Source organism: Apostichopus japonicus, chromosome 16, assembly GCF_037975245.1.
Source record: "Apostichopus japonicus isolate 1M-3 chromosome 16, ASM3797524v1, whole genome shotgun sequence".
NCBI lineage: Eukaryota > Metazoa > Echinodermata > Holothuroidea > Aspidochirotida > Stichopodidae > Apostichopus > Apostichopus japonicus.
Window position 1 is genome coordinate 29,338,735 of NC_092576.1, and position 15,707 is coordinate 29,354,441.

Consider the following 15,707-nt stretch of genomic DNA (forward strand, 5'->3'; position numbering starts at 1 on the left):
ATAGTTCATATATGCACCCTCATATTATTCAAATAGGCCCTGTACTAGGCCTACACACGTACATGTACACTCGAAAAGTGGAATGTTTTCAGGCAAGCGGGTCAAAATCCTACTTCCAGTACAGTCATTTAATGTCCCCATCCAACCAACCTGAGAACAGCTGTTCATTTGCAGAGATTGCAAACACTTTCCTCTCCTGGCAAATGGCAACGGAACTCGGGGATTGAGACTTAGCCTCTCCTATATTAAGTGGAGGGAAGTTTTGGTATCAGATGTTGATACCGAAGTTTGAACCAGGGACCTCCAATTGTCACCGCAGGCGAGCACTCTACCATCGTACTGCCCGGCCAAGTTAGCCTACATTTGCTAGGTCTTCGCATTATTCCCTAAGTTCAACTCATCAGGTTTTCCCTAGCTAAAAAGCAAACGGAATGTAACCGTGTAAATGTGTATTGCATGTGTTTAGGCCTATAATAGCCTGCATGGGGCTATTTTCTCCATCGAATAATATAGTAGAGCTCTCGAACATTCCAACTTAGCGCCTGAAACAAGATTGACATGGGCAATTTTCCGAAAATACCACCCGAAATTTAAAAAAAAAAGGATTTTGGATCCTGATTATGAGATATTTCGGACATGATATCTCTATTTTAAAGTTGGGTATTTGCCGCTTGGAATCCTCGGGAAGTGCCGTTTCACGCCATCTAGAGGGATTTTAAATCCCAAAATTTTATTGTACGCTTCGCGCCAACCTATCGTGGCGCTACGCTAAGATAGTCAACAATGTCATAATCCCCCCCCCCCCCACTCGGAAGAACGGATCGCCGTCTATGGCAATAACTATGTCAAATGTTACAAGAAGTGGATATGTTTTCTTTCTTTTTGAAATGAATGTGAGCATGAAGACATATACCAAGAGCGAAGATTGTCGGGCCCTCATGATAATCAGTATTAGGTATCGAAGAACCCCTGATTATTAATATCATTGTAACAAATGTGACCAATTGAGGTATGATATAATGTAGCGGGTTTATAGCGGGCCCATTTGTATTAAATCACGGGGAATCGATGTTAAGTATTTCAAGTCGGTATATACCACTTTAAATCGACATGATCTACCCGTTTTAATTGACATGTACTGATATATTTCATTTTGAGTCATTTTAAATAAACAACTACAAGTGTAAACGGACACACACCGATATATTTCACTTTGGATAATTTTAAATCGACAAATTTCCAACTCATAAACCGTTTCCATAAACCGTTCTGTCTTATAAACCGTCTCCAAAACAGTTCGACGTGAATCGACATATGCATTTTTCAATTTAAAAAGACAAATGCCGATCTAAATCTACTTATGCGATGCATATCATTCATCCACCTCCTTTGCAATTTTATATTTACGATTCGGGAGTAATTGACATCTCTGCCAAACAGAATGTGATCAAATTTGGTAACCGCAAAAATGTCAATCATTTTGGAAATTGTTCATATGAGATATTGTTAATATGGTAACGAAAACAGTGTTCAATAATTACTGTACGGTAAAAAATATCTTCTTTTTCTTAGTTTGTTCACTGTTTCAAAACTATTATGTCCTTTTCGGAGTTTTAAGTTCTAACATTAACAGCTGAAAACAACATGTCATGAAAGATAATGATAGTAGTTATTTTATCCGTTATATATTCTCTTTTTGTTTTCTGTTTAGAAGTTTAGACAGTGACGTAAGGTGTAATCCTTTAATGGTTACACATGAAGTGTTACTGGTGTAAGTAATCAAGGTTTACTGATATACATGAACAAACAAGAGTATTTGAACCTCAGTGGTTTTAAGTTTATCTAATTTTGAACGCTCTGCCGCCCTCTAAAGCCAGTTTGAAAAAGATGTAACATATGCTGTGTAACACTAAATCCATTTGTAGCACGAAAGTTACTCAAAAATGTTCATTTGAACGGGAACTGCAATAATTATGCAAACAAATTGAATATTAATAAGGCTCCCATTCTAGTTGACTTAATAGATTAAGCTTTATAACTTCTCCTGTTTTACTGAAGGAGAGACATATTTAGTCATTTGCATAGCCGATATTTCATATAATGTGGGCGATATTATATGAACAGAAACGTTTACAATGATTGTTAACTCTATTTACATAAACTTTGGCGATATTATACAAACGGAAATTATGTATTAAGAAATCTTCAAGCTAGAAAATAAAACGGGTGGTTATCAAAATACGCGATTGAGAAAGGGCACACGTTAGCTAGTGCTTACTTGAGATTCTTCCGCTGTGGATTCAAGCCAATGTCACATGGACGGTATTCTGACTGGCTTACACTTGGAATGGATACTGCCCCCATCAATCTTACCTTATGGGAGCACTTCAAGGTGACTTGAAATAAACGCAACACATTCTGCACGGTTAACATTCTATTGAAAATATGGTTTCTGAATTACAATGTATATAAATGCAATTATTAAAACGTTTATAATTTGCACGGTTACGATAACAATACCACCGTACACTTATGTGGTATAGTTTACCACCGTACACTTATGTGGTATAGTTTACGACATATAGTATCAACCAATTCACATATGCATGCTCTTCCATTTATATATACATAAATATATTAATTCGGACAGCAAACGAAAGTTTAAATTTGCAGTGTACGTTTATAACATTATCAAATCAAAGTTCACTCGTTCTAAGAAGTCGCGTTGTATGCAAAATATAGCTACTTAAGTAAACCTTTTGTGAAGTAGGTCACAAATTACTATTAAAAGAGTAACCTATCCAGCATCAGGTATACCATTGCTGTTTATTTACTTTTGCTGTCCACTTTTAATCCCTTCCTTAATCAATGCTTTTGTCATTGTTCTTATCATCACATCGTCCATGTTGTGTAAACTTCACAGCTATTAAGATTTCATTGAACTTATTGAAATTTTATTTATTTCAATTTTTTTAATTTTATTTAATTTAAATTAATTATACAGCACTATCATGGTTCATGTTGTTTCTTGAAACTTATGTGACATTGTGTACAAAAAATACCGGTTAATTGTAATGAACTCGCAAGTAGCGTTGGGGAAGGGGGGCATATAAAGAGACACTCACCAACGTGATAATTTGACACAACATAAGGTAGCAGATCCACGATTTTAGAAAAGATAGGTGTATTCCTAGTGTTGAGTGAAATAAGTTTAAGACGTCACATGTACATTATGAGGTATTGTTAGATTGCAAATAAGATCTGTAATTAGGTCTAAACGCAAGGTTGTGATTTAAGTACTTATGATTTTTGGTTCGAGGTCGAAAAAGAAGAAAGGTGCCCACACCCCTGTATTAGTACCTGCATATAAAGAGGAATGTCCACGCGATTGCTTTGCCCCTCTGTGGACAGATATAATTGCAAGTTATTATCCCAGTTTTCCACAAATACGAAAAAAGGGTTAAACGTGAAACAGTGAGAAAAGCCATAGTTTTTTTCAAAGTCATTCAGTTCACCAACAACAAAACACAAATTTGCGAGCCCCAAGCAGTATTGCCCAAAGTGGCATATATCCTGTACATGACGTGCCCATGTTCGGTCAAGGTTCGACATTTCCAGGGGAAACTGAGGAGAGTTTCGTAGTTGGAAGCGTCACGGTAAACGTCATTTTCTCATGAATTTGAAATGTTCACTTCGGATATCGCTGTAAATAAAACCATCGTTGAGATATGTATTACTTGAAAACAAAACTATTGGTGTTATGCGATAAACAAGACTATCCAACTATGTCTTCACATAATTATACCATTGCATCACAATTCGAATGAACTTTCAATGTGATATTATTTTGGTGAGTTTCCAGTGTAATTACGTGATAGTCAAACACTAGCATGCCATTACCAACTAGGTCTACAAATAATTCTACCATTGCATCACAATTCGAACTAACTTTCTATGTGATATTATTTTGGTGAGTTTCCAGTGTAATTACGTGATAGTCAAACACTAGCATGCCATTACCATTATGTATTCTTCATACAGCTTGAACGAACCCAACAATTCTACTACTAATTAATTTTTATGGGAAACAAGAAAGATGCAAACGCAGCGGAAGAATTGAAAATTACCTGGGTTTTTCTTAATTTCTCGAATTCTGGTGACCTGTGAGAATGCAAATCATGAATGTTAACACACCGAACATTGCAATATATCCACCATGTTGACGAAAAATGATACTTTGTCTGTTAAGTTTTATGTTAATCTCTTTACATGTGGCAAACTTCGCTAAATAAAACTAATGAAATAGTAACATTATTAGCACCGGTAATTGAAAACGACATAACGAAAATGTTTACGTTTACACTAACCTGGCCTGTTATCCAATCACTTATTACTTTTCGATACTTGTTATCTCTCAAACGAGGACGAATATGCATATACCATTTTTTTATTTTTACAACATTTTCTATGAATACTATGTACATTATAATATATACCATATACTTTTATTATATGTACACTTGTATACTATATTTCTACTTTTCTAATATAATATATTGATACATTTGAAAGACCACTCCACATGAAGGAAACTCACACCTCAATGAACATGAAAGCATTTAGAATAGTGTCCAAAATAAAGCTTAATTAAAATGGTTAGCTCCGCCCCCCCCCACCTGCCCAAACACACACACGGGAAAAATATATAATGTAAAAAATATATAACGTAAAAAATCCAAATTAATACACTATTTCACGGGTGTAAAAGTGATGCACATATAATCACAGTGCTTCTGAAGTCTACTTGTATATCTAACAAAATGTAGTTCTTGTCAAATATTGTAGTCGAATTATAACACACTGAATTATGGACAGAAATACCAACACGGAACTTTCTAACAACAGTCTGGCTTCGTAAGTTATTCTGTTAGCCCAAATAATACAACATTACTTTTTTTAATAATACACTTGCCTCTTTCAGATACTCGTCATCTGTAATTTGGGATATGCCATTCGACACCTGCAAATAATTCAAAACAACAACAACATCGATCAGAAGCAAATATTCTACTTTAAAAGGGACAAGAGATTGCAGTTTGTGCTTGAATAAAGTGAGAACGCCATTTCACAAACGGGTAGAGCTTAGGAATCATACCTGCCAGCAGTCCTCTTGCAGATTGAGGAAATACCAAACTACCGATGGATACCAGTTAACTGAAAGGAAGTAAATAAATGCGCAAGTTAACTCAGTGAACAATGAAAGAATCTTAACGTAATCAATTCATGATATAATGAAGATTAAAGTTGCATTTTCTGTTAACACTGAAATATCTATTGGACGAAATATCCGTTGTATCAAGACAGGCGTTATCAATAACGAGTATCAATTGCTTAAGACAAGAAAAGAGAAAAGGTCACAGACTATTTTGTGTGGTCGCTGTGTCAAAATCTGTGAATAATTGATTTTTCCACAATACACACGATTAAGTTCTAAAATATGATCTATGTTTTATATACTTATTCAATAAATTATAACATGAACTGAAATAACGAGTCTAGTATGAAAGCAAGTGAATAATCTGGAAAGATTGGACTATTTATGTATTCTTTCTCATTAGAGGCAGTTTTTTTTTTGGATCATTAGGTTTACATCACAAACGTCAAAATATTTGTACCTGTCACTTTCTTCTGGATTAACTGTTTCAATAAAGCTTCATCTCCAAGAGCACTCGGAACGACAGACGCAGAAAGTCTGGTTTGTTTATAAAAAGAACAATGCGATTCGTTGTTAGAATGAGATAAAGAATGACGCAAAGTAAAATATATATCAAATGTTTGCTTAATTGAATGAAAAATTCTTTTCACTCTGTCTGTATTTAATTATCACCAAGTCATTTCCCCCCAACTATACCGACCAAAACAACTGAAATTTGTATATGTTTTTTCTTTTGAACGTTCGCAGTTTTTATCAGGCGAGTGCGATATCACCTCACACACATTCCTTGCTTTCATTCTTTTCGAAAAACGTAGCTGGTTCATGACGGTACTACGGAATATTTATCATATCTTTACTATCCAATGAACTCTCACCCAATTTGGGTAGTTTCTACAAGTCACATTAATTTTTATGCCTAAGCGTTGTAAAGATGCAACTTGAAATGCGTGACTCCGTTATTTATGGAAGCTAAGAAATACCTACGGAAATACTTTTCCCGCCATAAAATAATAAACTTCATTACCAACAGTCTAAACTTACGAAACGTTCTTGAGACTCGGACACTGTAAGCTGTACTTCAACAAGTCTTTGAATTCGTTCTCTCCCAGATCATTTTCACTCTCCTCGATCCACAATGTCTCGATTGTGTTTTGACATGACAGCTTTAAGCCAGATGTTACGATTATCTCACATTTATCGACATCGATGCCACGGAATGATTCATGAAGAAGTAGTTTTGTCACCTTAATCTGTGGCTGAATAGTGAAACAGAATTTTAAGAGAATTTTTTTACTTATTTGAAAGAGATTCCAACTGTTGCTTTCAGAAATGATGACCTGTTTTTAATATTCTGTACATAGATGTTGTGGCAGTTGGTCCGAGTTGCTTCGTGATGAGAGTTTGACAGTGTATTTGAACTGTTTTGCTTGATAATCCCAATTTTCACCTACGGCAGCTTGACGAGCCTACCGTGGCGGATGTTGTTGCCTTTGGGAAGTGGATAAAGAGGTACCCCGAACACTTTAATTAAGATGCCAAGTTCAATAATATTTGTTTTTTGTCTTTCGAATATTATACTCACTGTCAGCCTAACCCCCCCCCCCCATCTAGTCTTCAGAGCTATATTTAGTCATCATGAATATATCTATTTTTAAATTACGCCGTTTTTTCTTTGGGTCGTGATTATTTTTAATTGCTAACATATTCTCCTTGAATAGCATACATATTTCACAGCTGTATAATTTTCTATGCCTATGTAACTACGTGTAATACTTGCAGTTTAAAAAAAAATAGATAGAAACATTAAATTAAATGCGTTACCTTCATTGCATATACGATGTCAAGGAGTTGTTGGATAGACCTCTGTATTAGCCTGGAATCTTCATGTGCTATATGCACAGTTCTTGAACAGAGATTCTGAATCATATCTTTAATGTGTTCTACCGATCCATTACGCTCCAAAATACACAAAGTAGCATACTTATCACCACCATCAGTAGCTTTTATGTATTCTATCAGTTGCTTGGCGACCTGCGGGTCTAGTCCGCATGCAAACCGATAAACGTAATGAAAGTTAGATAAGTCAAGATCCTCTAGGAACTCAAATTTCTCCTCTGCAAGGGTGTCGTCATCGTTATCACTGTGACCATTTCCAGATTTAATGACATCTGTCAGATTATTAGCTGCGTACCATTCACAGAATAGGCTATGATAAAACCTAATATTATGTATTGTTTGTATGTGATCAGCCGCAGCAGTCCCTGGTAAATCCACTGTTTCAGTTAGTTCAGTTTCTCTCAATATACCGACGAGGAGGTAATACTCCACAAAATCCTCGCCAAGTCGGTTTTCTAACTCCTCCCTTCGCCATTCTGTTCTTCTTTTATCTCTGCATAAACTCTCAAAGGCAATCTTGTTGAGTTCATCGTGGTCTTTCTCGAAACTGGTGTCATGATCAGCAGGATTGTCTGGTAGTTTCCTCGTATAATGTCTATGAAAGCAAGAAACTACGTAACGGAAAAAAGTAGTAACGGAGGTGCATTCCTTTAGGCTTTGATTCTCCTGACTCAGATGGGCATACAGTACGAAGAAAAGTGGAAACTGACACAGATCAGCTAGGACTGGGTTATCCAAAAGAAATTCTTTTACGGTCTTTGCTGCGTTTTCATCTTCCATTGTCACGGCTTTCTTTAAGTATTGGTCCTGGGCCTCCGCGTTGAACCCAGTCAATCGGATGCGCTTTGTACGAGGTGCGAAATGCTTTGGAAGGCAGCCAGTTCGAGTGGTAAGAATAACTTGAAACTGGGGAAACATTTGCTTTTGTAAAATTGCTGAGAAGTCTGATCGTGAGTTGTTGTGGTCCGGATATTCATCGAACCCATCAAGTATTATGAGTACAGAGGCAACTCCATCGAGAATATCCTTAATATCATTTGCCTCGAAATGAGAGTCTCTTGGTAAGATAAACCGCTTGATGGCTTCGTAGAAGGACGATACGCCTTTTAGCTGAATTAGCTTTATGAAGATCAATATTTCTACGTTCCCAATTAAAGAACCGCTGTTGCAAACACACCATTCATAGGTCATTTGCAGTACAAGCGTTGTCTTACCAGTTCCCGGTTCGGCCTCGATGATGCATCGATTTGACTTTGACCTTTGACCGTTGAGAATCTCGTGGTAGGATTTTACATGTTGCCACTTTCTTTCCTCTTTTTTACTAAGGGGGTTACTGCGCAAACATTCAATACCTCCCTCGACAAATAAGTCATTGACGTTATAGCTATTTTCCTTTTGGTAAGGTACCGGCTGTACAGAACTATAAAGGAGCTCATATGATTGCTGCAGTTCCCATATAAATTGACGTTTCTTTTGTGTTTGTTCTGCAAAAGAGCATTAAAAGTAAGGATTATTAATACAATCAATTCGATAAATGAAATGAAATAAATAATTTCAATGTGAAACAGATAAATATTGTGAAAAGTATGTTTCTTCTGTTAGAGGTATGTTTTCTTTAGTTCAGTTAAATAACCCTATAGTCGCACTTGAAGTAACCGAGATTACTTTGGTTGATTGGAAAATATATACTCTACCTGTTTCTGAATGGTTTTGAAGCATTTTCAGTTCCTGCCAAAAAAAGTGAAAGGATATGTTTACCTGACCGTCCAATCTTTGCAAATGGAATGCAACACATTTACGAATACGACCGGTACTTTGTATTAGAAATACATACAATCATATTTGGTAAAGCAAGAGAGCCCCTTTCCCCACAGAAACTATGGTATTCTATCAAAAGGGGAAACCTTATAGTTACCTCGTCATTCATAGGTTTTGGAGTAGTTCCCGACTCTGAAAGAGAGCACAAACAATATTCATACACTTTTGATAGTAGAAAATCAGAAAGTTACTATGAAGAACTATATAATAACCTTACCTTAATAAATATTTATTCCAATTTTGCGTAATAGGTAACGTGTTTGTTCGACGTCATTATTTAAAAAGAACCTTCAAAGCACAGCGATGGATATCAACGTGTCGGCCCTACCCGAATCATCCAATGAACCCATTCTATGGAAAATACGCAAGCCCCCCCCCCAACCCCTCCCGCCAACCCCATATCTCGCTTAGCATGTAGTTTCTTATGTCCAATGTATAATATTTCCTGGCTGATTTATTGCAGAGCATTTGAATGTATTTGTGCGATGTCCAATACGTTGCTTACCACTTTCATCTATGTCTATGATTCAACATTGTTCAGGATACTACCGTTGGCGTATAGAGTAATTTTTATAATTCAGGGGTTTCCTTGAGATATGATATTGATAACAATAACTCACTTTTACACAGAATGATTAAAACTGGAATGATGACGATGATTGACAGAACCCCACCAGCAACAATTGGACCATATACAGCTGGAGACAAACTTGTGTCCTTGAGGGGTGTCTCCTGAGTAGTGTTTGAATCTGCACAAATAGGAAAATACATAAACGTAGAACTATACTCCAGATAAACTTATTTTACCTAGAGATCACTGCACGCAGAAAATTTGCCTTTTCACAAACATTGTATTTTGCTTCTGACGAAAGTTTTTAATATGTAATACAATGAATAGCTATTTTATACACCAAGGAAACAATTGAATTAAGGTAATATTGAAATTTTCACCCAAGATAAAGCGTGGGCAAGAAACGTAAACAAGTTGGCCCATCTCTCAACACCATGCACCTACATGAATGAGTTAAAGAAACGAAGACAAGCGAATCGATAAGGTAACATTACCAGCATAACTATAATCTCTGTCGTATTTTCCATTAGTTAAACTATATCCATGTCATTCCACAATCTTATCGATTTGTGTGAACAAAAAAACTAGTGTGAAACACATTTATCGATGACTAACAGTATGAACTAATATGCATATTCCTAAATATAAGCCGAGATGTTCTGAGGTCACCGTACCAAATGGGAGAAGCAATTCGACCTTGGTAGATAACTGGAATAGCTCGACATTTTCTCCGACAGCATAGCATTCCACTGTTATCCGTTTATCTCTCCCAGGGCTGGTTTCATAGTCTGTCGTGAGTTCGATGTCTGACGTGTCACCATTAATCTTAGCCGTAGAACGTTGATTGCTGAATGAAATCAGTTCTTTCTCCTCATCCCGGAATGCCCGCCATTGTAATTGAATCTGTGGCCGTATTCCTTTCACAGAGCAGGTTAGACTGCCTTTTATACCGCTCGTCAACACACAATATTGTACGTGGTCACAACCATCAATGATTGGATAAGGTGGCACAGGATTTACTGTCGACAAAGTAAAAAGATGAAAGTATTACTTATTTTATTTTTAGAACAGCTATGAACGAAAATGTACAGTCGACGGTCAATGTCATGTTGTTGCACACAGCAAAATTATATTGAAGACATATTTAAATATAACGATTTTTGCATAGAAATAGTAACACGAAAGTGAGGTAAGATTGCTAAGATATGAAGCCTTTTAACAACATTTAACACTTTCATACCGTATACAGCAACTTTGTATGACTTCACCGCCTCTTTGTTGTCGTCGATAAAAGTACATCTGTAGGTCCCCTCGTGATGTATATCAACTTTAGATACTACCAGGGCGCCCTCTTCATTCAAAGAAAGGCTATCGTCAAAGATTTTGGAAAAGTTATTCAAACCATGAATGACTGCAAGAGTTTCGAGGGAGCCGTCAATATGTTTCTTTTCCCACACGAGAACGCGAACGTCTGTATAGGAACAGTTTAGAGTCAGTTTTGAGTATTGTTCAAATGATACGAAGACTACTTCGTCTAATATTTCTTCGTCTTTTCTATGAATCAGAATTATAGACTCGTTTTTCTCCAATAAATGCAAAGCGTCTTCAGCTTTACAGACCAAGGTTATTAATTGTGAATGGTCGAATTCACTTGTAACAGTCACTGAAGTGGTTTGGGTTAATGTGCTCTTTTCAACTGAAGTTCGAAATGAAACATTTCTGTGGCCTTCTTGTGTCCACCTCATCCATGTTAATGGTATTCCTGGTCTGGCTTGCATCACTTCACATATGAATTCCCTTTCGAGAGTCCACTGTACGTAGCAGATCTCGGAACCACAAGAACACTGATCGATTACTGGGCAAGGTGTTTGTGGTTTAACTGTAACACACAATTAAGAAAAATGTAAGGTGTGAATATTAATTATTATCTAAAATACAGTCAGTTGATGATTCGAATATGTGAAGAGACACTCATACTAGCATAAGTATCTTAAAGGTACATTTCTGATTATAATTTTTCTCAAAAGATATGTTTTATTATTCAGAGAAGCAAAACGGCAGCTAAATCACACTTATCGCACTTCTCAAAATGACATCGGTTACAGTTCAACTTTATCAGGATCAGGAAATTATTCCCTATGATCTTCTGTTGTTGTTTACTATACATGATCTTTCAGTAGCACAATATCGATAAAGAAGCAGTGTGTAAAATGTTATCAGAGAAATTTTACACCTAAACCGGTAAAAAATCACTCATCACCACTTACCAAAGGTATGGACATCAACAGCGTAAATTCTCGGGGAGTCTTCGTTGTCTGTAAACTTGGTTACAGTAAAGATAGTCTCGTGGTTAAGTGTCACGTTGTTTATCAGCAACGATCCATCGAACTGAATGTCGAATTCTCCCGAGTCATACCCGGAACCACTTTTGATAGAACCTCCTTCGTAGTTTAATGTCGGATCATCGTCTATAATATTAAGTGTGTTATACCAATGAACACTCGAAAAACCATCAGGAAAGTGACAAAGAATAATCCCAGATTTCCCTATTTCCAGGTACTGAGGAGATCTGCAGGTTTCGTTGGTTCCAAGTCCTAAAACGAGATGAAGTCACATATTAATTCAGGATGTAGGATGGGCTGGGCTAAACTTAAAATCTTCTTCTCTTCAATTACTATACCCCTATTGCCCTTGGATATATTCTACCGCAAAACAAAACTTAGAGACAACTTTCATCCTTCTGTTTTTAGTTTCACGTGTTTACTGTATGTTATTGTTATATAATATGAACTTATCCAATGTACTTACAGTGGCTATATGAGAAACTGTTGATACTAATTCTCTACATATACAAACAACCGAGAGTGACTATTAGAGAGATCATCGATATACACACGTTAAGTAATTTGTAAATTCGGATAGAAAACTGATTAGCTTCACTCACCAACCAAAATGCTTGAAATGTAGATGATCACAATGAATTTCCTTAGGTATCCGACGGCCATGGTTCCCTCTTCTATAAACTGGTGAATTGCTACACCTGATAACATGAAGTATCGATGTTCAGTGTGAATAATATGTATAAACGTATAGTTAGAGGTGATCTACGAGCTAGAACAAATAACTATGGATTAATACAGAACTCAATACTGGATCCAAATTCAAAAAAAGAAAAAATATAACGTTACCATAATAATAACCGTACCTACAAAAAAGAATCAACAGCCTCAAGTAATTCAATGGTCGAGGCACCTCTTCAATCTAAGTATTCTGATTATGTGTTCATTTCGTAGATAAATCCAACTGTTTATTCTGTATTTCAACCGTTGAACTATTTTATTACTGTGTACACATTGATATCTAGATTGGTTATGTCAACTTTCAATTTGGGTAATCCCGCCACTCTGATAACGATTCAGTAACGGTTGTGGAAGCGTTGCTTTCAACCTGTCGAAAAGATCTTTACAACGATATTTTTTAATAGTCATAGCTTTAATAAAAAAGCTGTGCTAGACTTCCTATCAAGATATTGCACCGTGGTACATAGTTTCAATTTTCAGTTTTTTCGGATCCTAAATAATGTGAACTAAAGATCGGCTCGTTCAGCTTACTTGTATGTCAGTGATTATACTCATTCACTGCTGTATATTCTCTCACTCTCGCCCACGTTCTCGTTGTAAGATTTTCTAACTTCATCTTCCTAGTATATGCAGCTAAGTATACTACTTGTAATGAAATATGTATAGGGCTTTTCCACAACTTAATAAGATCAGGGAGATATTAGAATTTTGGCTGGTTTTTAATTATAGTATAAATTTGTGGATTGAACAATAATAGTTAACAACCGTGGGTGTCTGCTGAGACATAACCAAGCATATTGTGTTGCGACTGGTGTTCGTAACTTGATGACTAACAAATAATGTGTTCAGAAGCTTGTAGTGAAGCATATTTAGTACAATATTATGACATTGTTTCTACAATATGATTTAAGCTGAGATAAGTTAAGATCGATAAATGAAGATAGGGAAGAAAGTTAATAAAAGAACTGAAAGTTTCGTTTACAAAAATACGTTTTATTCACTAATTTCTATATCACAAGATCGCAGCTAAACTAAGACCTCTGAAGACAGTATAGACGCTCGACACTTGAAATGGATAAAGGAATATGATGTCGGCCACATCCCTGCATCCAAAGTTATCAATGAATGAATGACAAATTAATGGAACACATGCGATTCTGTTCTTACTGAACTCTGTGGAAAAACAAACTGATTCAACCAATATCGTCGCAAGCTTGAAGGTGACATTTTTTTGTAACGTTTTGCATAAATATCTGTTAAAATTTCATACATTATTCTTTCAATACTCAGGGTAAACAAAGCCATCCAGAGATAACCTAACACAGCTCTAAATATCAAACATCGAGTTTATGACATTCCATTTGTTATTTGTGTTAATGTTCAGGCCTGTCAAATTAGATACCGTAACTTTCCCACCGTTTAATGGTGTTTAACTATTTGAACATACCAGTGGTCTTTATATATTAACATGATTTGGTCAAATGCTTTTAAAGATAAAGCTTTTAAAGATATATTCTGATAACGTATTCAAAGGTCTTAGTCGTCTACAGAAACTCAGTGATACTCATCATATTTTATTTTATATTTTTATAATTTATAATTGTATTGTTGTTCAGCGCCATTGAGTGTTTTTACAGTTATGTGTGCTTTACCAAGTGTTACCACCTTAACCTTATATTGAGGCATATTGAAAAAGATTAACGTCCCTCCATAAAATAGCTTTTCATCGCTTTGCTTTCTATAACCTTTATTGAGATGAGGTTTCCCTTTTGATTTGAGCTAAGCACTTGAAGTTGAAGGGCAGAATTTAAGAATTATAATATATAATTATTTAATTTACGACGAGACTTTAGTAGTTCATTTTAGTTTATTACAAATAGCATAAGACTAAGAGAATTTGATCCCTTTTGTGTATTTTAATTTACCAGAAAAGATATCCTAGCAATGATAAATCTGGGACAATATGCAGATAGCTAGGCTGCCAGCTTAGATTTGCATGAAAGATGGTTATTGGTAACTTAAGTAATTAAGCACATACAACTAGGCTGCTGCAAGTTTATATCTTTGGATACACTTTGGAATTAAGGTTTGCTTTGTTCACTTATTTTAATATTAATTCAACTAAAAATAGTGCAACAAAACGTGATGGAAATCTCATTGCCGATTTACTCTTTGGAGGTTTCAAAACACAGAATTAAAAAAGGCATTTAACAAGAAGTAAAACTAATCATTAAACGATAAAGTCATGCAACAGAACTAAATTAACTTACTTGATCTATCGATGAAACTTGCATTTCTCTTTACACGACAGATGCACTAACGCCCTTCATTCACTACCTAATAGTATAGCCTACAACGTGTACAAGAGTAGAGAACGCTTACAGCTTTGTCACACAGAACGAACGCGGTGTAGGCCTACTCATTACGCTGTACAACAGTTTATTGTGTGCATGATGTCTCGATAGATATATCAAAGTCCATTCTTGTTTACTTAATATTGATATTGGACCATTGCAAAATAAGCGTTATATAGATTTGCCGTTGGTACGCAAGACAAACTAAATCTACATACCTAGTCTATACTAGAGAAAAAGTGCAGCCGTTTGCAGGTACAAGGTGTTGTTTAATTGCTCAGTTCTAATCGATGTCAACAATGCGAACATTTAAAATAAACTGCGTTTGGAGAACGACATCCTATCAATATAATGTGTGTGATTTTTTGAAAGATAATCCAATTGTCTGTTTAGTTTGTTAATAACTATAATTTTCAAGTTTATAATGTGGTTACAAGATTTAAGATCTGGGTACAATTGATTTAAAACTTAAGTTTAACATAAGTTGCGCATATCGTACCTGACTTTGATAGATTACTGCGCGCTTGCAATAATGTAATAATATCATTCTAATTGAGATACTCGCTTTCATTTTGTAGATGTCTGTTGTATTTGAAAGATAAGTGAACTAAACCATCTCGTAAAATTTGTCTAGAACTGACACTTCATGTCTCTGAGTTTTGCTCATACGCGCCATGTGTATACAAGACAACCCTATACAGTTTTTTTTCTATACAAGTATTGGGAAAATCAGTAAGCACTGTTGATCGTTAACAGAGGTACCTACTTACGGA

The 15,707-nt window shown here is 35.7% G+C and overlaps 1 protein-coding gene across 1 annotated transcript; it reads right to left on the minus strand.

Annotated features, from left to right (window-relative positions):
- Positions 1–2,359: 2,359 nt before the first annotated feature.
- Positions 2,360–15,002, minus strand: LOC139983162 (uncharacterized). The gene is made up of 15 exons (XM_071996538.1): positions 14,851–15,002; positions 12,445–12,540; positions 11,768–12,094; positions 10,741–11,379; positions 10,175–10,519; positions 9,550–9,678; positions 9,027–9,061; positions 8,806–8,839; positions 7,037–8,595; positions 6,257–6,471; positions 5,676–5,752; positions 5,156–5,214; positions 4,973–5,020; positions 4,128–4,161; positions 2,360–3,703 (listed from the first exon to the last, which is right to left on the minus strand). Exons 2-15 carry the CDS (start codon positions 12,503–12,505, stop codon positions 3,672–3,674), a joined length of 3,594 nt encoding a protein of 1,197 aa, XP_071852639.1. The 5' UTR covers positions 12,506–12,540; positions 14,851–15,002; the 3' UTR covers positions 2,360–3,671.
- Positions 15,003–15,707: the final 705 nt, after the last annotated feature.

Excerpts from the sequence above, each read along its gene's own strand:
- LOC139983162 (XM_071996538.1), bottom strand. The coding sequence starts at position 12,505 with ATGGCCGTCGGATACCTAAGGAAATTCATTGTGATCATCTACATTTCA. Across the intron at positions 8,596-8,805 it reads TCAAAACCATTCAGAAACAG|AACAAACACAAAAGAAACGT; the intron begins GTAGAGTATATA and ends GCTCTTTTGCAG. Across the intron at positions 6,472-7,036 it reads ACATCGTATATGCAATGAAG|CCACAGATTAAGGTGACAAA; the intron begins GTAACGCATTTA and ends TTCACTATTCAG.